At 35.3% G+C, this 23,807-nt stretch overlaps 1 protein-coding gene across 4 annotated transcripts in view; it reads right to left on the bottom strand.

The window, feature by feature from the left end:
- The window catches only part of GSTCD (glutathione S-transferase C-terminal domain containing), a 125,342-nt gene that overhangs the window by 24,669 nt on the left and 76,866 nt on the right, over window positions 1-23,807 (bottom strand). For all 4 annotated transcript variants that reach the window (XM_044224358.1, XM_044224356.1, XM_044224357.1 and 1 more), the window contains exons 6-7: window positions 679-794; window positions 472-516 (exon numbers count right to left, since the gene is read on the bottom strand). In XM_044224358.1, coding sequence (XP_044080293.1) covers window positions 472-516; window positions 679-794 — 161 coding nt within the window. The remainder of the gene's footprint in view (window positions 1-471; window positions 517-678; window positions 795-23,807) is intronic.

Here is a 23,807-nt window from a genome sequence, read left to right on the forward strand (position 1 = left end):
GTAAATTTGGAACTTATTTTTTTCTTTAACAAATTTTGTTATTGTTGTTACAATTTTGGTACAATGGATAAAAATCAAGATACCAGAAGCATATGCTCAACAAGTTTCAGAAGATAGTATTTCTGGTATAAAATTATGTCGACAATTAAACTGGTATCATCACTAATTATCTTACTTAACAACAGAATGGTTATTTCTTCTAGCATGTTTTAAAATATAATATTTTTATAGAAATTGAAAAAGGTATTGTGATCCTACTCTACTTTTTTTTTTTTTTAAGATTCTTAGAAGTTTAGTTCAAAGGAAAAAAACCAAACAACTATCTGTGCTACATAATGTGACCTGAATGAATGATTATGAATTCAAAGAGCAGGGGTCAGACAGACTCAGCTAACTGAACCGGCTATATATTTTTTTTCCTTTGTTTCCTTCCTTTCCAACATTTCCTTTCAGGGGTTATTGAGATTTTACCTGACATGATGGCAGCATGTGAGCAAGGACAATCCCAACATGGCCCTGGAAAAGGCAGAAAAAGAAACAAGTTAATTTTGGCCCCTAAGGCTTTTTTCTCATTCTGAGACCACAGTCTTGCCAAAGGAAAACATGACTTTGAATGTACTACAGCGAAGTTACATAGTCAGGAAAAGAGTAAAGGGAACAAAAGGAGAGACGTAATACCCCGCCGCTGCAGAAGTCCACAATTCTGTCACCAGGTTTGGCCTGATTGGTCACGATATAAACAAGGTTGTTTAACTGCTGCTGCTTCCTCAGAGCTCGATCACTGGACATTTTACCTGGGGAAGACAAGAGATGAAGACAATGACATGTTAGGCATCGTGGGGGAGTGAGAAGGCACTCAAGACTGCTGGCATCGGGGGGGGGGCGGGTAAATGTATAAATGAGTTACAAATTCCTCATCATCCACCATGAGAGAACCAGAGGAGCAGAGAACTGAAACCCAGAAATGGGCTTCTACGCATATTTTTACTTTTATTCAGGTCCAACTTCTCTGTCAAGAGCCACTGAAAAAGCATCTTCTAGAGAGGAAACAATAAGTGAAATATTAATGGCAGAGTCAGAAAGTGTTCAATAAATGTTTACTAGATGAATTAAAATTAACAGTGATAGTCTCTTGCCTCTATTCTTATCAGAGAGAGATTACAAAGATTACCTAATTCTAGTGCATTGTTTAAATCTCTTTGGACAAAAGAGATCCATAACAAATAAAAACATTTTTCTTATTTAACTGGCACTTTCTTGAACTCTTAGCTTTTTTGGTTAGAAACGTTGGAACATAGGTGTCACATTGTCTGAAATATATCAATACTTGGTGTATTTAGAGAGAAATTAGATTTTACCATTTTCGGCTTTGAAGCTTCTTTTTCTCATGAGTCAGACACAGAAATCTAATGCAATTAGAGATTAAAGATAGGGCATTTCCAAGTATGAAATGCCTTGGGCCTAGCAGCATGAAAACATCTTAACTTTACTTCAAAGCCACTAGTTAAGTCCACTTCAGAAGATAACTTCAGAAGAATGAATGAAATTATTTGTTTTTACATATTTTACATGCACTTTTTGTAAGAGCAAGATTAAGAAAATATAAGAGAGCAGATTTCATTGATATAGTTAAAAATCAAACCCAGATAATCTTTTGGCTTGATCAAAAATTATGTACAGTTATAAACATTTCCCTGCTCCATTTTCACAGAAAAATAGCCTGGCTTTTTTCTTTTCTTCTGTTTTCTGTTTTCCTTCTTTCTTAGGTTACAAAAAATAAAACACTGGAAACCCTTTATTTTTGGAAAAAATAGAAAATATGAATAAAAAAATCTATAGGAGAGAAAAAGATCCATAATCAAGTAATTCAGAGCTGATATCTTTGTATATATATGTACTTCCAGCTATATCCATAAATTCATAATATTCTAGATGCTTATAAAACATTATATATATAAGATTGATATATATGACAATGCATGTTTCTATGCTATAAGTCTTAATGGCTACACAGTATTCCATTGACTACATCTACCAAATTTATGTAACCAATCTCCTATTGTAATAATGTGGTCGCTGTCATACAGCTAAATCATTATACACATTCTTAATTATTTAGCATGGCCTAATGTGAATGTCAAACATGAAGGGCATTTAAATCAGTAGCTGGTGACTTTATTTATGAAGACAGTTTCATGTAGCTTTCTTTTCATTTTCCTCTAGTAATACAATTGTAAAAAAGTTAAACAAAATAAGTGAAAGCCCCTGACATCCTACCCTTCCTGGATTACCATTTCTAAGAAATTATGACAATTTTCAACACAGCAAAGTTGAAAGAATCTTACAGTGAATGCCTCTAAAACCTCCACTTAGATTCTACCATTAACTACTTACCATGCTTGGTTTAATCACACTGCTATTCATCTATCCATCCATTCAGAAATCTGCCTTATTTTCTATGGCAATGCAGTTCTGATTTGGAAGAGGAAGAGTAACAACAGGAAGGGGAGGAGAGTGGCAAAAAAAGAAAAGTATTTTTGAGCCCTGTGGGAAAGCTAGAATCACAAATGCTGCTGTTTAATGGAGCCACCAAGAAGCAAGAAATGAACACAAACATTTCAGTCTTCATTTTGTGGATTTCTTAACATTTCTTAGCCAAAGGATTTTCATAAAGTCAAAAGGAATTACCTTTTGTTAAGAGTAAGGAGAAAAGGGGCACCTGGGTGGCTCAGTGGGTTAAGCCTCTGCCTTGGGCTCAGGTCATGATTCCAGAGTCCTGGGATTGAGCCCCACATTGGGCTCTCTGCTTATCGGGGAGCCTGCTTCCCCCTCTCTCTTTGCCTGCTTCTCTGCCTACTTGCGATCTCTGTCTGTCAAATAAATAAATAAAATCTTAAAAAAAAAAAAAAGAGTAAGGAGAAAAGAAAATGTATTTAATGGAACAACTAACAGGAAGTTGGGTACCATATTTTTTTTTTTTTCAGAGATTTTATTTATTTATTTGAGAGAGATAGACAGTGAGAGAGAGCATGAGCGAGGAGAAGGTCAGAGAGCGAAGCAGACTTCCCATGGAGCTGGGAGCCTGATGTGGGACTCGATCCCGGGACTCCAGGATCACGCCCTGAGCCGGAGGCAGTCGTCCAACCAACTGCGCCACCCAGGCGTCCCGGGTACCATATTTTTATTCGACATTTAGAATTATCTAATTTCTTAGGTTTGCTTCAAAAGCAAATGTTGATGAAGATCTGTTTTTCTTGCTAAGTTTGCATCTTTGCATATAAAGAATTCATGCGGATATGAAGGTTGAAGGCAAAGAGGTAATTTTCAGGGTTGTATTTAAATAGACACTATTAGGCTGCATGTAATAGTCACAAATTGAGCTAAAAATATAGTAGCATGATGCTCAGATGCTTTATAGAAAAGCCACCTCTAATAAAGCATTCCTCCTACCCATTCCAGTTTTATAAATATTATGAAGCTCCTGGAAACATGATCAGGATTTTAAATACACTGGACAAGGTAAAAAAGTGGTATTTTGAAATATGGTATTAATTTAAATATCCAGTCCACTCTATTTATATCCAACATTCTTGTGCCTAAGACACCACTTATAAGCACAAATTTATAATCTATTTTTATTTTGACTGAAAATGCTGGTTCCTTAAGTGCCATCATAGAAAAAGAAATCCAAGAATCAAATGGTCAGATGTTTTAATACAAATGATCTCATTTGTTCTGTGATGTAATTCTCCCACAGTGAAGACTTTCCCTTGTCTAATTCAAGTTAGGAGGAACCTGGTTATTTAGACAACTTCTGTGTTGTTTGCATTGTCCAAAAGAAAAATACAAAGGTAAAGGAATAAATTTTTAAGCAATGGAAGAGCAATATTAGAACACTGGGCTCACTTATGTTCTACAGGGCAACAGACAATGAAAGGCAGGTCTCATCCCCATGGTACCTATAGTTTTCAGGCTTGGAATATCACTTGGGCATCTATGCTAAGTATCTGTCTATATGCTGAGGATACATCTCAAAGTGAATAAAACATAGTCCTGGTCCTTAGGGAGCTAAAAGAGGATCAAGAGGGAGTTCCAGGTGTTCATTATGTGCAAATGTATGTGCGCTGAAAATGAAGGACTAACTGAGACATCACTGAGGGCTTTACAGAGACTTGAGGCATTTCAGCCGAGTCTTTAAGGAGGAACAGAAACTTGCCAAATAGAATGGCAAGGGAAAGTTTGCTAAGAACAATATGACCTATTTAGGGGATAAGAGCAATTAGCTCATGTGCTTATGAATGAGGATTGATGAAGAAGTGGTAGAACATAAGAGAGATCTGAAAATATAGGCACAACCAGATGGGAAAGAGCATTGCTTGTTATTTTGCCTCTCTTGCTCATTTTAATATTTAAGGCCTCATTTTAATATTTAAGGTGCTTAGAGCTCCTTAGAGACAAGTTTTACTTGAATAGACAGCATGGTTATTTTTACATTATTACATATTAAAGATGTTCTCTTATAATTCTTGTCTGCATTATTTTTATTCAGGATAGAGTATAGCCTCAAATCAAATCAGATTATTAATAGATTTCTTTGGAGGATTCAACCTCAACCAATGCTAATTATCATTACATCATTTAATTAAGAAAATGAGATAGAATCAACTCATTGGAACTCATTAATTCATTTTGAACCCTGGTGTTTTAGATCAAGAAAGCCCTTGGACATCTTATTGGATATTCCTTCTCACTCTCCTTCCCAGGCTCTCTTCCCTTGGTATGGCTCCGAAATGCTATGCCCACTAGGTCCTGTCTTTTGTGCCATAGCTTGTCATTGAGCATGCTCTTCCTGTGTATGTAACTAAAGTCCCTTCCACATACACCCATTAAAACATCTCTTCTTTGCTTAAAATACCTTCAAAGGTATCTCTCTGCCTTAAGAAAACAATGTTTACTTCTTGGCAAGAAAACAAGTCCTCTATTGATCTGAACCTTGCTACTTTGGCAAACTCAACTTCTGGAACTTTCCTATATATCCTCTATATTCCAGCCTTTCTGAACAATGGATAGTTCCTTCAATTAATCAAAAGGCAGTGAGGTAGTGCCTCACTTTTTCCTCTGCTTGAAACCAATTTTCTTGCTTTAGAACCTCAGAAACCCTATCAGCTTTCCATGCTCCTGACTGCATTTACATTTAGTATTTTATAATAAATTTTTCAAAAAGACAAAGAAAAAGTTACTTTTTGGTACTTTGGTACTACCCGAAAGAACTCATCTTTTATACTATAAAACAGTAGTATTGTTAAGTAGTGAAAAATTTTCTTGTTATACACTTTTGGGTATCTTTCTAAAGAAAATGAAAACACTAACTCAAAAAGATGTCTGCACCTCTGTGTTCATTGCAGCTTTATTTACAATAGTCAAGATATGGAGACCACCTAAGTGTGCATTGATGCATGATGGATAAAATGTGGCATACAGATTACAACTGAATATTATTCATCTATACAAAAGAATGAAGTCTTGCCATTTGAGACAACCTAGATGGACCTTGAGGGTATTTGCTAAATGAAATGTCAGATGAATAACATATGATCTCATCATGTACATGTGGAATCTAAGAGAATAGCTTGATTATTGCCAGGTGGGCAGGGGGAGTGGGCAAAATGTGTGAAGGGAGTCAAAAGGTACAAACTAGCTATAGAATAAGTCACGAGGATGTAATGTATAGCATGGCAACTATAGTTAAAAATACTGTATTGCATATTTGGAAGTTGCTAGTAGAGTGGCTCCAAAGAGTTGTCATCACAAGAAAAGAATTCTATAACTATGTGTGGCTATGGATGTTAGTTAATTAGACTTATTGTGGTGGTCATTTCACAACATATACAAATATCAAATCATTATGCTGTACACCTGGAACTAAAATACTGTATGTCAATTATACCTCAAAAAATTTTTTAAATGATATGTAGGCACAATTAATTATATTAACTACCAAAAAACTCAAAAGCTAAAATTGCTTCTGTCTCCCTGAAAGAGATACAGATGATTTTTCCTGACCAATAAATTGGGTCCAATTAAATGGAAAGAGTGTTAGAAGATGGACAGGCACATAACATGTGCTTAGTAAAAGTTTAATGAATATATTTTCTCTGTAGTTAGGACAATCTGGATTTTAAGGCCACATGCTTACTTCTGCAGGTACTAAACATAAAAACAAGTTAGCTATCAATGCTATGCCTGTATTTGTTGAAATAGTAAAAGAAGTCAACTACGAAACTGTTTTATATGGGAATGTAAGTTCCTAAGAACTTCGGTGAGGGAATAAGAAAACACCTATTTAAAGCCATATCAAAAGCTAGACAAAAAAAATTCAAAATGAATTAAAGAACTAAATGTGAGACAGGAAACCATTAAAATCATAGAGAAGAACACAGATAGCAACTTCTTTGACCTCAGCCATAGCAACTTCTCACTAGATAACTCTCCTAAGGTAAGGGAAACAAAAGCAAATGTAATATCCTGGGACTTTATCAAAATAAAAAGCTTCTGCACAGTAAAGGAAACAGTCAACAAAACTAAAAGGCAACCTATGGAATGAGAGAAATTATTTGCAAAATACATATCTGATAAAGGGTTAGTATCCAAAATATATAAAGATCTTATCAAACCCAACACCCAAGAAACAAATAATCTAATTAAGAAATGGGCAGAAGACATGAGTAGACATTTTTCCAAATAAATGGCTAACAGACTCATGAAAAGCTCAACATCACTCATTATCAAGGAGGTACATATCAAAACTACAACAAGATATCAGCTCAATCCTGTCAGAATAGCTAAAATCAACAACACAAGAAATAGGTGTTAGTGAGGATGTGGAAAAAGGGAAACCCTCTGACACTGTTGGCGGGAATGCAAGCTGGTGTAGCCACTCTGGAAAACATTATGGAGGTTTTCAAAAAATTAAAAATAGAACTACCCTATGACACAGCAATTGCACTACTAGGTATTTATACAAAGAATCCAAAAATACCAATTCAAAGGGATATATGCATCCTGACGTTTATATGGCATATATACACACACAGGGGAATATTACTCAGCCATCAAAAGAATGAAATCTTGCCATTTCCAACAATATGGATGGAATTAGAGAGTAAATGCTAAGTGAACTAAGTCAGAGAAAGACAAATACCACATGATTTCACTCATGTGGAATTTAAGAAACAACTGAGAATAGGGGAAAATAAAAAAAATAGAGGCAAAATGAGAAATAGACTCTTGACAATAGAGAGCATACTGAGGGTTACCAGAGGGAGATGGGTGGAGGGATGGGTTAAATAGGTGATGGGGATTAAGGAGGGCACTTGTTGGGATGAACACCCTGTGTGGTAGGTAAGTGTTGAATCACTAAATTATATACCTTAAACTAATATTACATTGTATTTTTTTTCAAGATTTTATTTATTTATTTGACAGACAGAGATCACAAGTAGGCAGAGAGGCAGCCAGAGAAAGAAGGGGAAGCAGGTTCCCCGCTGAGCAGAGAGCCCAATTCGGGGCTCAACCTAGGACCCTGGGATCACGACCTGAGCCGAAGGCTGAGGCTTTAACCCACTGAGCCACCCGGGCGCCCCTATTACATTGTATGTTAACTAACTGTAGTTTAAATAAAATCTTAAAAAAAAAAAAAAAAGCTAGAAAGGCAAGAATGAAATTCCTAAAGAAATTCCCGAGTCAATGTGTAAAACTAAGCAGCAACATCAAGTTTACACTTTAGGTTAGTGCAATTTTGTTTTGAATTTTGGACATGACTTGTTGGAAATACTAAACATTTATAATAGTCCTTTTGATTTACATTTTTCAAAATTAGTTGCAGGCCAGCATCACTAATCCTCTTAGCCATACCAACCTCACAGTGACAATTTTCTTGCAACAATGGATACTAATCATCTGACAACCTTTTTTCCTCTTTCCCCAACTTGTTTACAGATCCCACAGTGCAGTCTATGAAATCAACAATTGTGTAATGTTGTGATGGTTATTTTCTCTCTGATAATTTTGTTACTCACAGTATCAGAGCATTCAATAAATATTAATTAGAAATTCAAAATGTTAAAAAGAGGCCAATCTATTCCTCTCTAAATTGAGGAATAATGACCTCACAAATACCTTCATCAGTTATTTGACCAATGAAACAACCAATGAACTTGACCTACATAGAACTGTTCTAGACAATGTTAGGGACACAAAGATATACAACACTTGGTCTCTGTCCTTCATAGAGTTATGTCTAATTTAATTAGTATAAAACATTTTATTTGAGCTTAGAAAATATACTGTATTAGCTACATTGTACAATATATTTTTAATGAAATTTTAATGGCTATAACTTACAACAATCCCTATACACTTCATCAAAGTTTCTAAAATGGTTGATAACTCTTTCTGTTTATATGATGCTTTGCAATTTATAAAGCACTTGCATAGTTGCTATATAATCTAACCTCAAAACTCTGTCAGGTTGTCAGAGTGGATGGTATTTTTCTTATTTTACAGATAAGGACACTGAGCACAAATGAGGTTGCTCTAACTTAGCATTTGCTCAGAGATACACACCTGGTAAACAGTAAAGTTGGGACTCTAACCAAAAATTTCTGTAAGTCAGGTTGAGTGTTCTTCCCACTATTACTTCTTGCTCTCTCTTAAATAGATCATTTTGATTAATTGTGATATCAGAATTTCAGCAATGGCACTTTTTTTTCAGTGTGTCAGAGTTCGAAGAAATGAAGTGTTTTATAGCATGTAAATGAGGGATTTTGTTAATAACTGCATCTTGGGGGAAAAATATTGTCCTTCAGAATCAGCTATAAAAGGCAGTTTATTTTCGCTTTTCCTCTATGTAAAATTTCTAAGAGCAGGCTTACCAGTAAAAAAGTTCAATTTAAGTTTTGGATTCAATGTTTTGGAATATATCACCAAGGCATTATTTGGAGGTCTCATAAGTCACTCTGTTTAATGAACTGACCTCTGAGAGTCACCTTTCCCAGAAAGAGACTATTTCCTCACCTTGGGACTACAGCAACCTTTTTGATTTTATAGAAAAGTGACATGGGGAGGTTGAGCAATCAATTTGTTGCAGAATCGGATTATCCAGGAGGAAAGAAATGAAAATAGATTGGGAAGATCTTTCCTGCTACAGTACTGCAGATGCTGCCTAAATATAGCATCACCTTTACCCTTCTGTATCCAGTTCCAGAGCATCTTCAAAAAACAAACAAAAAAACAAAAAAAAAAAAAACTGATCACTAAAGAATATTTAGTAAGATGCTGGGTTGAGGGACAAAGTTGGAGAAAATACAGTCACATTATTTGTCAAATCAAAACTTATGCTTTGTTTATAGAAGGGCCTAAAATCAGCAAACAGTGGAAATTTTAAAACCTTCTTTTAAAACCTGCTATTTTTTTCTCTAAGATGAATAAAACATTCTGACTTCAGAATACCAGATCCCTGAGTTAACTGAACACATATATTTTCATTCCATTTAAATGCTATTTACCTCACACAAAGTAAACATTACTTTGCCCTGGAATGTAGTTAAAAAAAAAAAAAAAAAAGTCACAATATCTTCCAAGTTGCCCCAAAGACCAAGTTCAAATGCTTTAGAACAAAAAAACATTAACTCTAGAAAGTAGTTTAGGTATTTATTTCTTCTCCCTCTTTCAGAGGCTTACGTTATCAACAGTAAGGTATTTTAATAGCTTCAATAACTTCTTGAGATCATTCAAATAATCCTCAATTTGGCTTCAAATGTAGTATGTGTCACAGCATTTAGGTTAATGATAGTCTAGTAGCTCAAAATGGTGAGTGCTTACTTTGCCAGAGTCAAGCAATTTCAAAAAATAGTTCCTTTTTGTGCATAGTATTCTAATTTCTACTATGATCTGACCTACAGATTTTTGTTTTATTTTTTTAATTTAAAAAATGAAAATAGTGAGTATTTAAGGTGACATGATCCCAAATTCTTTGATAATATTAATGTTATATTATAGTATTCCCATCAAGAGATGGTTCCTATCTTTGTTCCCCTGAATCTGAGCTCTATGATTGCTTGACCAGTGTAACACAGAAGCCAACACTGTGTCCATTTCTGGCACCTTCCACAGTCTGTCTTTTGAATCATATGCTCTTGGAACACAGCACCATGCTTTAAGAAACCAAGGCTCCCCAGCGGATGCTGTGTAAACAGACAAGCTTTCTCAACCAAGCCCTACCAAGTTATAGATTTGTGGATAAAATCAATAACTGTTATTCAAAGGCTCTAAGCTTTGCAGTGATTATTTATACAGCAATAGATGACCAGCATGACGCGTTAACACTGGGCCTTAATGGATGATCAACATTGAATAGTATTATGAAGGCACCTACCTTATACATGAAATGGTGCTAGGTTCCATGACAATAACTAAAATAAGGAACGGTTATTGTACCTAAATGTGAACACTCCATGGCAGTGGTATTCATTACATTACATTGGGACCATATAAACTCAAAGTCAGTCTTAAAAATTTTCAATTCTACTATTCCTTTCCTTTTTCAAATAGTCTCAAATCTTGACAGCCTAACTTAAAGAATAGAACATTAAAGAATGTTGGAACTTCAACAGCAAGGGATGGTGGAGACACTGTGGGAACTAACACAGCAAAAGGCATTGATAGGGATGGGGACAGTGATCCAGATTAGTACTCAAAAAGAACTCAATCTGGACAAGTACTGATATTCACATAGGTCTAGCAACAGTAGTCTTTAGCAGTGGTCCAGCCAGTAGGGTTGAAGAAAAGGGAGAAACACAAAGGGTTAGGAAGAGGACAGTTATACCATCGGGGACATGTAGGTGGTCAGGCCGTATCCCAAGTCACAAGAGATGACAAATCTAAAAGAGCTAAGCTACATGGAAACTGAGCCATTCAGGAGATCTGAATTTACCGATATATTAGTTCAGGGCCTGAGTAGGGCAGTAGTAGGCAGGAACTGACATTTTTTTCCTAAACTGGAATTTTGAATTTCCCTCCTTTTCTCTGATTTTTTCATTATAACCTCTATAGAGTAGTTTATTAATTTAGCACATATTTTTAAAGCATTTACTAAGGAGCTAGGTCACAATGGAGAACAAGGGAGAGTCTAATGCTCCAGTGAAAGGAGTCTGACAACAAAAAATTAAATCAAGTGATAAATGATACAGAGAAAATTAAAACAAGATTTAGTTGAAATTAACTTGGTGAATATTTTAGATTAGTGAGGAAAAGCCTCACTGAGCAGGTAACAAAACTGAGATCTGAATGACTAGAAGCAGCCATGAGAAATAAGAGAAAAAGTACTCCATACAAAGGGAATTGTTACAGGAGTCTTCAGGTAGAGAGTAGGGAGGGATGGTTGAGGAAGACGATTACAATTATATATATTTACTCTCATCATGTATATGTGCATAGATATGTGTGTGTATGTATGGATATTCTTATTTACTGATATTAGGCCTACTGAAATGACTATAATGTGCTAAGCATGTTTTTTTTAAAATTTTTATTTATTTATTTGACAGTCAGAGTTCACAAGTAGGCAGAGAGGCAGGCAGAGAGAGAGAGAGAGAGGAGGAAGCAGGCTTCCCGTTGAGCAGAGAGCCTGATGCGGGGCTCGATCCCAGGACCCTGGAATCATGACCCGAGCTGAAGGCAGAGGGTTTAACCCACTGAGCCACTCAGGCGCCCCAGTGCAAACATGTTTTATTTATTATTTCAGTCCTTTGTTATGAGGTTGGTACTGTTCCTGCAATGTCAGATGAATAAATGTGAACTAAAATAATAAATTAACTAGCTTTGGTCACATAGTTACTCCATAGTGCAGCCAGTTTGAATTTTGCCAGTTCACTCCAGAGTCTGGGTCTCTATCTACTACCCCAGAAATCACAAATCCTTAACAGTAAAATAGTTTTGAATAGGACCCATGTATATACAGGAGTACCAATTTGTCTGTTAAACAGTAATAAAGTTTGTCTGTTTTAGAAAAAAATAGAAACTTTTTCTATTTCAGTGTGCATTATGCTGCCTCCCTTGTGTGGTACAGATATGTTTCATCTGTATTTCTGACACCAGAGAAATTTCCATCATTATTGAACATTGTTCTTTTATATTTTGGTAGTATACTTAATTCTTATCTCTAAATAAGTATAAAAGTCATGCTAAAGTCAAAGTTTCAGAAAAATACCAACTAGGAGTCCTAGACTTAAAGCATTATGTATATAAATGGCTTAAAAACAAACAAACAAAAAAGTTGTTCAGGGCTTATCTTGGTGGTTTTTGTACGTTCAGGGTAAGTGCTCCATGAGAGAGAAAGAGAGATGCATCTTTCCAAAAAGAAAGTTTACCCACTCCAATTACTTCAAATTTACTTCCAGGTTCTTCTGATCTGAGTTTCTGAAATTCTTTTTAATGACTGTCTGAATCTAAGAAGCATTCCTTGAACAAGTAAACATCAAGAGTGCTGGGATTACTTTGGCGTTTTGGTTGGTTGGTTGTTTAGTTTTGTATACGTACACTTGTGCATACTCATGCACTGTAGTTCTTAATCAGCTGTTGACCAGTACGTTTGCACCCAAAAGTCTGAGCTGGAAGACAAAGAAGTACTAGCATGTATTAAACTTTGGTTGTGGAACACTGGTCCCTCAAGATATTAAGAGATATTGGAAGGGAGATAAAGTAGCTTCCACCACCTGGTAGTCTTGGGAAATTTGTATTTATCCAGGTTTTGGGGAGAATCACAGTGCCCATTGGTATAACTAAAGCTCCCAGGAATCACAGTGTAGAAACACAGTGTTTCCACAAATCCTCTGACAACTGAATGTTTTTACTATCTAATTCTCTTTAGAACTATTTCAGGAAATCTTGCTTTATCCAACGTCTTTGCTTAAAATTACTCCTTCAAATTCAATTCCAGTGAACAGAGCAAGTCAACAAAGACTCAAGCCAGATTCTTCAGACTACAAACCTTTCACTTTAGGACAACTGTATCTCCTAGGAACCTCCAGAAATTACACAGAATTAATACAAAATCCAGTCACATGCTAGCTAGACTCAAGAGACTGAGTCCTCAATTAAAAGGAACCAAAGGCACCAGAAACATTTTTCTTGAGAGAGTAATAAAAGTTATACTTGAAAGTTTGAAGACATTAGCCATCATAAATTTCTTCTTGAATATTAATTTAGGAAAGAAAGTGATATATTTAATGTAAACTTCTGAAATAGTCTGAGAACAAAGAGTCATAGTGTTCAACACAGGTAAATAGGTGTCTTATTTAATTGTACACACTGAAATAGCTAAGTGCGTATTAGAACTCTTGAGAGTAATGCATAAAATTAAACATTTCTAGATACCCAGTTAAATACACAATATAAACATCTAAATATCCTCCCTAGTGAACAGCTCTAAAATCTACCCTCTGATGTTCAAGACAGACATGGTAGCATAAGGGCATTTATGAGGAACACCTACACATCTGTGTACACACAAAACAGCCATGGCAATTTCTTTACTCTTTAAAACAGGATGCATATCTTGGTCACTTCCAAGAACTGCTAAAATCAGATTTGAAGTCTTATATATTTTCCCCCATTATTTAAATATCACTTCTAGGATATGCAGAAAACCAAACATACAGAACAAAAAACACCAGAAGAAGATGGTGGTTGGCCCAAACATTTCCATCAATTTCCATTAGTTTACCCTAATCTTATAATGTGTGATTAGTTTTTACTTCTAAGTTAATAAAAGTAGCCAGAACTTTTTCCTTCCATAATCTAATAGAAAACAGGTAGACTTCCTAGAGAACTATGTAGAATATTAAAATAAACACTGTTGTATACACTGATGGGCTTTAAAATTCATAAATGAATGATCTCGTAAAAGACTTTGTACTCCCACTTATAATAAAAAACAAATATTCATAGGCTAACATATGAGAATTTTAGTTGCCCTTTAAAGAATCATAGCCAAACACTGAGGAAAAACATATTGCAATTAGTAATTACAAATAACAAGACTATAAATAACCCATTAATTCATACAATACAATTCACAAAAGCATAATTTCTTGGCTAAGGTATAGTTTGGAACATTGTATTCACTATTTCAAGAGGGAAAAGGAGCAGTTATAAACTAAACTTTTCACTAAAAGTAGGGGAAAACCCATTATCTTTCTATTAATAATAGAAAAGTAAAAGGAATTCCAACAGTCAATTAAGGAACATTTATTAGGTACCTATATGTGCTAAGGATTGCTCTAAGGACTGGGGATATTAGCAGTCCCTGCTGTCACCGGAAACACATTCCAGTAGGGGGTAGACAGATGCTACACACAAAGCAAATAAACATATACTACATCAGGGGCTAAGAAGAAATGTAAACGGGGCGGGGGGGCAAAGAGTAAGGAAGAGACTTATTCTAGATGGAAAAATCTCAAAGGACTTCCCTGATAAGGTGATATTTGGGATCTGAATGAAGCATATGGATTATCTGGGGAAGAGTTTTCCAGACAAGGGGCATAACAAATAAGAGACTGGCAGAGGAGAGCAAAGTAGCCGCCAAGGGCCAGGGTAGGCAAGGCCTTAAAATCTATGTAAGAACTTTGGGTTTATTTTGCATTAGATGGACTTTGTGACATTATTTGACTTTTAAAAAGGACTTCTACAGGCAAGCAAGGGTAGAAGCAGGGAGTCTGACTAGGATACAACTGCAAAAATAGTTAAGGCCAGACATGATAGTTGTTCAGACTAAGGAAAGAGCAATGGACAAGGAGAGAAATTATTAGGTTAGGTATATATTTGAATAACAGAGCTGACAGAGTTTGCTAATGAATTGGATATAGAAGGTAAAAGAAGGAGAAGAGTCAAATTGATTCCAGAATTTTGAGCCTAAGCAGCTAGAAGAATCACTACCACAAATTGAGTTGTAGTAGAGGTATGAAGACAAAATCCTGAGCGCCCCCCTCCTCATGTCTAAAGGTTTAGAAGCTAAAAAAGAGCCAGAAAAGATTGATAAGGAGTCCTTCTATTGGTTCCTCAGAGGCCACCTAAAGAAAGTATTTCTAGGAGAAGGGAATGATTAATTTTGTCCAATGCACTTGATATTTTATGGAAAATAAGGACTGAGACTTTTCCTTTAGATCTAGTAAATGAAAAGTCCTTGGTGACCTGGACAATAGCAGTTTTGTTGGTGTGGTGGGGCAGAAGACTGATCTTTGTGGATTCAAAAGAGGACAGTGTAGAAAGCATAATGGAAATTGAAAATCACAATTTTGTGATAATTGATTGGGGTAAGAATCACCAAGTTGCTAAAACCACTGGTGAAAAACTATTAGGGAATAAGACAGCTTGAAGTGGCTTTCCAGTATCTTTATAATGGAGAAATCTGACAGAAACCATCTTGACCAAGTGACAGAATTTCTAAATAATGTGTCAAACTGATAGGTGCTTGCTGTTGTGGTGCATTTGGAGGGACATAACGTCAACTTTGTAAAATGCTTGCCAAAAATGTTTAGGAGCTATTTTATTGTAGATTTGCCAATGGTTTAGCCACCATCCAAAAGAGGAAATAGATAAATGCAAATTGGGGATATTCTGCAATATAATTGGCTTAGGTTCTTAAAAAAGAAAAAAGTCAATGTTATAAAAAACAAAAATAATTTTAAAGGCCAGTGTACTAGATTAAAGAAGACTAAAGAGGGGTGCCTGGGTGGCTTAGTCGTTAAGCGTCTGCCTTCGGCTCAGGTCATGATCCCAGGGTCTGGGATCTAGCCCTGTCGGGCTCCCTGCTCAGCGGAGAGTCAGCTTCTCCCTCTCTCACTCTCCCTGCTTGTGTTCCCTCTCTCTCTGTCTGTCTCTCTCAAATAAATAAATAAAATCTTAAAAAAAAATAAAGAAAGAAAGAAGACCAAAGATATATGACAACTGAAAGCAATGTATAATCCTTGATTAGATATTAAAGAAAGTAAGAGAATTATTGAACAATTGCGACTATTTGAACATGGTCAGTAAATTTGCTAATAGTATTATATTAATGTTAAATTTCCTGTGTGTAGGGGTACCTGGGTGGCTCAGTTGTTAAGCATCTGCCTTCAGCTCAGGTCATGTTCCCAGGGTCCTAGGCTGGAGTGCCACATCAAGCTCCCAGCTCAGTGAGGATCTGCTTATCCCTCTCCCTCTGCCTCTCCACCACCACCTCCCCCCATCCCCACTCATGCTCTCTAATAAATAAATAAAATCTTCTTAAAAAATTTCCCATGTGTGATTACTGGATTGAGATTATATAGGAGGGTGCTCTGTTGTTAGGAGCTATATGAGAAAATATTTGGGGGTGAAATGTCACAATGTATACAAGGGATTCTCAAATGATTCAGGAAAAATGAATATATTAAAGAGATAAAGTAAGACAAAATAGCCTTCATTTAGAAATATGAAGGCTATATGGGTATTCAATCCTGGGTATCTTTGTGCAGCTTTTAAAAAACAGGTTAGCAATTGTTTAACAAAAGACTGTGAAGGGAGTGGAGGACGAGAGGAGGAAACCACAGCCGGTCAGGACGGTAGCTGTAGGGCTAAGGAGAATGTGACAGGATGTAGACAGCTGGAAGGTAATTCAGCATTTCTGATATCTGGTGAGCATGGTCCAGGAGAATGAACAAACAAACAAACTATTGAGGGTGTAAGACGAAGAGATACAGTGCACAGGGCAAGGCTCAGGCAGAAAGGAGAATCCCACAGGAGGACCTGCCGGGGATGGCTTCGAACCTGGTATGTTGGTACAGTTGCTGGGCGCAGCATGTAGAAACTCTTCTGGTGACTTTTATTTCTAACTTGTGAATTAAGAGGAAAGGCGAAGAAGTACTGCAAGTTTGGAGAGAGAAGATGGTACAAAATAGTGATATATACCAAGTGGAATTGGAAAATCTTATGTAAGGATCATATGTAAGGACCCAGTTCCCTCAACAAAGACCTGTGTGATTATAAAGACAGAAGAAACCTTAGAATGCATCATCTAATCCAGTCATTTTATAGGCAAGGAAATGGAGACTTGGAGAAAAACATAATGGAGAGATAGTGAACATGGTTAACTGGCCAAAGAAAACAATCGCACTAAGCATATTAAAGCACTTATAGGAGTCCTCCTATATGGCAGCACCATGCTAAGAACCTTCCATCTGTTAACTCCTATATTGAAAACTACTTATATAGAACTACTACTACTACTTATATAGAAAGAACTACTACTTACATAGAAAGAACTTATAAAAAAAGAACTACTACTTATATAGAAAATATATGTATAAAAAGGCATATATTTTAACTTCCGTATTCCATATGAAACAAAGAGGTTCAAAATGTTTAAGGATGACCCCCCAGAGTGGCACAGCTATCTTCACAAATAGACGGAATTTCCATTTGTGCTGCAGTTATCACCATCCTGTTTTAAGGGATTCTCCCGTTCTTCTATCGTACCCTACTCTGCACGGACTCTGTACCTCCTTGTACCTAGTAAGTTTTCAAATGGGTTTATTGAATCAAACACTTCAGTAACCTGAAGCCTGTTAAGAGCCCTAAGAGCGGTCAGGGCATAGTGTTGATCATCAGATATTCAGGGCAAGGAGGGCAGTGAAGAACCGAGCCACATACAGCAGAAACAGAGAAAATGAATAGTATTTGAAATCAATCTAAAATTTCTTCGTTGATTAAATACACAGATGAAGCAAACCGGACTCAGTGCTGACTGGTATTAAGAGAATTTCTAACAAATGCAATGGGAAAATTTCCGAGAAACAATGTTTCACACATACATGAACAATAAGGGGTTCCATACTGAGGGACAAGGAAGATGAGGCAGAGGAAGGGGGTTTGAATTAACTAGTAATTTATGAATTCTCACATAACAAGGGGGAGCTTAAAGAGTAAAACTTCCATTGCAGTGCCAGTCTTTTAATCCCTTCCTGACCTATTTTTATTCAGCACTGAAAAGGGTACATTGTTTGATTTGGGTATTAGCTTTTAAGGAGATTAGTTTCCAGGAAAAGCAAAGCGTTTTGCATATAAAGAGGGACCCTCTTAATACAAGGAATCATAGTGTGCTCTGTTCCCAAACCAAAACAAAATTAAAAAGAAATAAAAAACAAAACAAAATTCAATATTCATTCCCTCCCAGAATTATACAGGAAATTAAAAATCATTTTGTGTAAAAAATATTTCTCAATGAAAAATGTTTTTTTCAAAATACATATGGGCCTTCTAAAATTTTAACCAGAGGGAAGTTGAATCCTTTAATCATAAGCAAGGGGTGAAAATTAATAGGTTTTTCTTCTTAATCAAGAATGTCAATCTGCATTAGACTATTAATTATGAATTGTAATACAATGAAAATATAAACACCATGGGGAAATACAAAAAGCTTCCTAAATCTTCATATAATTTCATTTTATCTTGTGTAATTCTGGCTTGATCTTAACCCTTCAGACAAGTCTGTCCATATACTCCAAGTGGGCACATATTATTTTTTTCTCAGCCCTAATAGTTTTGATACCCCTTCCATAACTCATATTTTGTAATATTCCCCTTAACTATGTTGAAATGAAATTCAAATATAGCTTACATAATATAAATAAAAATAATCATTTAGTTATAATATTAAGAAGTAAAATACACTGTTTTATAATAGAAAAGTATCGAACCATGTAGACATTCAGTCATGATTACTAGAGGACTAAAATGCCCCCATGAACGTCTAAAATACCTTCTGCCCTTCACATTAAATATTATGACATGTAAATTCTCTGAATGAGGTGACAGTCTCTCTAGAATTTAATTCAATGTTTTGTTACTGGAATTGTGCTCTGAATTAAGCCATAGCAACTATAAATATGAGAAGACAGAAGACAACATAGTTTAGGGGATATGACTTTTATTTTAAAAATTCCCTTAAAAACTGCCTTATGTACACTAGTACCAAACATTCCAATGTAAAAAAGTTTCTTTAAGTAAATAAACAAATATTGTTTTTTAAATAAGCTCCCTGATAAATCATTTGTCTATTTTTGTAGTTTTTTTTTTGTTTTTGTTTTTTTGTAACAATAACAATAATGGATTATCTATCTGATATCTTTGGAAATAGTTCTCATAACTAAAAATTTCCAGATAACTAAAATATAACCGTAGGAACCAAAATTTGTTGTTAATAAACTTTTTGTACATACGAATGTATATTACACATACACAAATTATAAATAATAACACTGATATGATTCATTTATATGATAAAATATGATAAATATTTTAAATTAATATGATAAAATGAATACTGTGATATCCAGTACCCAGCTTAAGAAATAGGACATATATCATTTATATGATAAAATATAATAAATATTTTAAATTAATATGATAAAATGAATACTGTGATATCCAGTACCCAGCTTAAGAAATAGGACATTACTGGGGTGCCTGGGTGGCTCAGTTGGTTAAGTGTCTGCCTTCACCTCAGGTCATGACCCCAGGGTCCTAGGATCTAGCCTCTCACAGGCTCCCTGCTCAGTGGGAAGCCTGCTTTTCCCTCTCCCTTTCCCCCCACCTGGCTTGTGCTCTTTCTCTCTATCAAATAAATAAATAAAATCTTAACAAAAAAAAAAAGAAGTAGGACATTACTTACATTTTGAGTCCTATGTATATGTCTCTACCCAACTGTACCTCCCTTTAACTTTCACTGCCCTGAGACAACCACTACCCTGAATTTGTGGTTACCATTAAACTGGTTTTCTTTTTAGTTTCGCCACATAAAAATAAACCCCTAATACTATATAATTTGGTTTTGAATATTTCTAAACTTAGAAATAAGTGAAAGTAAGATAAGTGATAATTTCAGGTAAGTGAAATTATATTATATACCTTTTTTTGCACATTGCATTTTCACTATAACATTCATTCATGTAGATACATGAATCTGTATTTTCACTATTCTAAGTATTCCACTGTAGAGCCATAATATAACTTATCTATTTTCCTGTTGATAGTCATTTGGAATGTTTCCTTTTTTTTTCAATTATAAACAACTAAAAACATTTCTATGATTTTGAAATTTCTTAAGATGCTACATATTTGTTAGTCTATTTCTAAAAACTTGAACACAATTTAATCTTTCCTTAATGAATCCCAGACATGTTTATGAATAGCAGTTACATACACTATAGCATTGTAATGTCCTCAGAGGTTATAGATGTATATTCTAGTTTTAACTAGAATTAGTAAATTTAGTTTGCTTTTCATGGTTCTTTCTCACTCTCTGTTATTGCCAAGAAACTTCTCACTGCTATAATGTTTATTCTAACATTCTCTATTTTCAATTTCCTCCCTGTAGACCTGGAGCCCAGCCAATGAAATTCAAATATAATGCCAACAAAAAGAAAAAACAGATTATGACTGAAAGACCAAATGCGAGCTCTTCTAGGGGAAATGTGTCCTACCATGAGATAAAATGGTATTATGGGAGGAATAAAGGTTTCGGTATTTCAAGTATGGCTTACGCATTTATTAGCTGTCTGACCTTGTCAAGTTATCAAATCTTTCTGAGTATTTGCTTTCTCATCTGTAAAATGTACCTATCAATCCTATCTAATAGGACTATTGTGAGAAATAAATAGCACCAAAGCACAGTCCCAGGGAAGCCCTGGGCCTTCAGTAAATGTAGGCTGCTTCTCCTTCACATCAGAGAGTAGTGACCAACCACCTCAAGAGACCAGGGACTGTTTGGCTTACCTCCTGGTTCACAGATGTATTCTCTATGGTTCCAGATAAATGACCGTAATGGAGGTATTATGATTGCTTCAAAAATCACAGCAGGTACCTCATTATAAATGTTAAGAAGCAGAATTTCTACTGCAGAAAAACTGGACTACAACAACAAAAAAAGCTTCTCAAAGGAAAACAAGAAGGGCAAAGAAAAAGAGTTACAGAGATAAGAGAAATGAAATGTGGTGAAGAAATAATAAGAAGTCAGCTTATGGATAACCAGTGCTCCTATAAAGGAAATCAGAATAGATGGAATGAAAATTTTATTCAATGAAATATTTTCTTGAGGGAAAGAAACTTCCCTAGACAAAAAATAGACATAAATTATATCTGGAAAAAGACTCACCTTCTCTGGCAAAATTAATGAAAAGACACTGCTTTCTCTGAGGAAAAAATAAAACTTAAGTAGACAGAATATAATCAGATGAAATACCTTTAAGTATTAAAGCATACAGGCAAGGTAACTGGTTATCTACTTATAGAGAAAAGACAGGCTGGCCTCAGATTTCTTGACAGCATTACATGCCACATAATGGAACAATATTTAAAGAGTTTTGACAAAAGACAGTTGTGGCTTAAGAAATCTTTATGCAGCTACATTTATCTATGAAAGCAACAGAACCATCTTCTCTAATATGCAAGTGTTTAAAGAGAATGCTCATCCTCTGGGGGAAATAAAGAAACAAAGCAAACAATATCATTATATGCCAGGTACTAGTTAAATAGTTTTTATAGACTATATGGTTTTTATTTCATCCTCATAACATTACTTTTATTTTACACTGAAGATAATCATATCCCTCATGATTCTTGTTTTACAATCAGGGATATCCTTCCTTATCCCCATTTTTACAGTAGAGGAAATAGTGTACTCAGAAAAAGGTTATTAACTTGCCCCAAGCCACATAATAAATAAGTACAAAAAAGAGGGACCAGAAGTCATGTCTGTCAGACTCCATAAATTTGACCTATAGTATCTTTTTTTTAAAGATTTTATTTATTTATTTGACAGGCAGAGATCACAAGTAGACAGAGAAGCAGGCAGAGAGAGAGGGGAAGCAGGCTCCCAGCTGAGCAGAGAGCCTGATGTGGGGCTCAATCCCAGGACTCAGGGATCACGACCTGAGCCAAAAGTAGAGGCTTTAACCCACTGAGCCACCCAGGCGCCCCCAGCCTCATAGCATCTGTGCAATGCCTCTTGAAAGAAAAAAATTTAAAAAGAGGAAGATAGAAAAGTAAACACAAATTATTACAAGAAAGTAACAGGTGGTTTTTTTGTGGTCTTGGTAATAAAAGCCTTTCTGAATCAGATATCAGAAGCTTACTTCTAATTTTATTTACTTTAAATTTTTGTTCTTACATAATTACCCTTTGTTCTCTTTGTTTAAAAAATCAGAATATTGCAGGTTCACTATAGCACAAAGATAAATCAAGTATGGATGAACTTTATACAGAAATCCTTTTATCCATAATAGATAACTATTTACATCTTTAATTTGATTTTATAAAATTAGATCAGAATTTGAAATTGTCATTTTAGGTCATTTTATTACATTAAATAAAATTCCAAGGTGAAAAAAACACTTTTTATCCTAACAGAATTCACTTAACAAGGTTTACACTCATTCATCTTGACACCACAAGACCTAGAACAGAATGAAAACATGAAATACAATCAATCGCCATTGTTCACAGATTCTTTATTTGTGAATTTGTTTACTCACTAAAATTTATTTGTAGCCTCAAAATCAATACTTGAGGTGTTTTTGTAGTCATTTACGGACATGCACAGAGCAGCATTTGAGTGGCCAAAGACACATGTTCTCAGCTGAGATTGAACAAGGCAACACCCCGCCTTCTTGTTTCAGGTCTCATACGGTAAATAAGCGTCCTTTTCATAGTCTAGTTAGTGCCAATTTTTTTCACATGTTGGGTTTTTTTTTGGGGGGGGGGATGATTTTGCTGTTTAAAACAGCCCCCCAAGCATAGTGCTACTAAGTTCAAGAAGATTGTAATGTGCCTTACAGAGAAAACGTGTCATATAAGCTTTGTCAGTGACACAGTATAGTGCTCTGGGCTGGGAATTCAATGTTGGTGAATCAACAATGTATATTAAGGTGTCTTTAAACAGAAACACACAGAAAGTTATACATGGATTTGTTCATGAAAATGTGGCCAGATTACTTCCTTAGAAGCAATGGTTCAGTATTTTCTACTTCAATGTTCCCAATGATTTCATAGAACATAACTACCATGGAACAATGGAATTGATCATGTTTATTGGGCAGCTATTATACATCAATAGCAACTGACATCATTTTTTAATACTCCCTTCCACACTTTGCCTCTATGTAGAATAATTTAAAATATTTTAGCATTTCGTGCCACGTGAATTTATAAAAATCATTGATACTTCTCACTTTTTCTTCATGTCCATACTTGGAAAAAATTCAGATTAATGATTCTTAGAGCCTGGAAAAGTCCCCCAAGAAATCACAGTGACATCTGGCAAAACAGCCTAAGTGGTATTTGTAAATTTTTATATAAGTTCAAAAAAATTGAATTGTATAACTTTCTATCAAATCAATTTCAATAGTTTATATCTTACTTATAATTTAAATGTATTCAATGCGTTTTCACTTTATTTCTACCATGGGCCAGGTGCTATGCTATATCTTGGAGGTCATAAAGATGAATATGATACAATCACTATACTGAGGGATCTCAAAGTGTAGGGAAGGCAGCATATAGGAATAGATAGGTAAACAGATCATTACAAAACACTGTAAAGAGTCCTAAAACATAGCAACACAATGAGTGCTGTGAAGCCTACCTGAGAAGTACCCTGCTCTGTGTGTGTGTGTGTGTGTGTGTGTATTGTGGGTGGGGCTACGAGGGATGAGAGAAAAGGCTGGAAATCTTGG

This window comes from Neovison vison, chromosome 11 (assembly GCF_020171115.1).
Source record: "Neovison vison isolate M4711 chromosome 11, ASM_NN_V1, whole genome shotgun sequence".
NCBI classification, from domain to species: Eukaryota; Metazoa; Chordata; class Mammalia; order Carnivora; family Mustelidae; genus Neogale; species Neogale vison.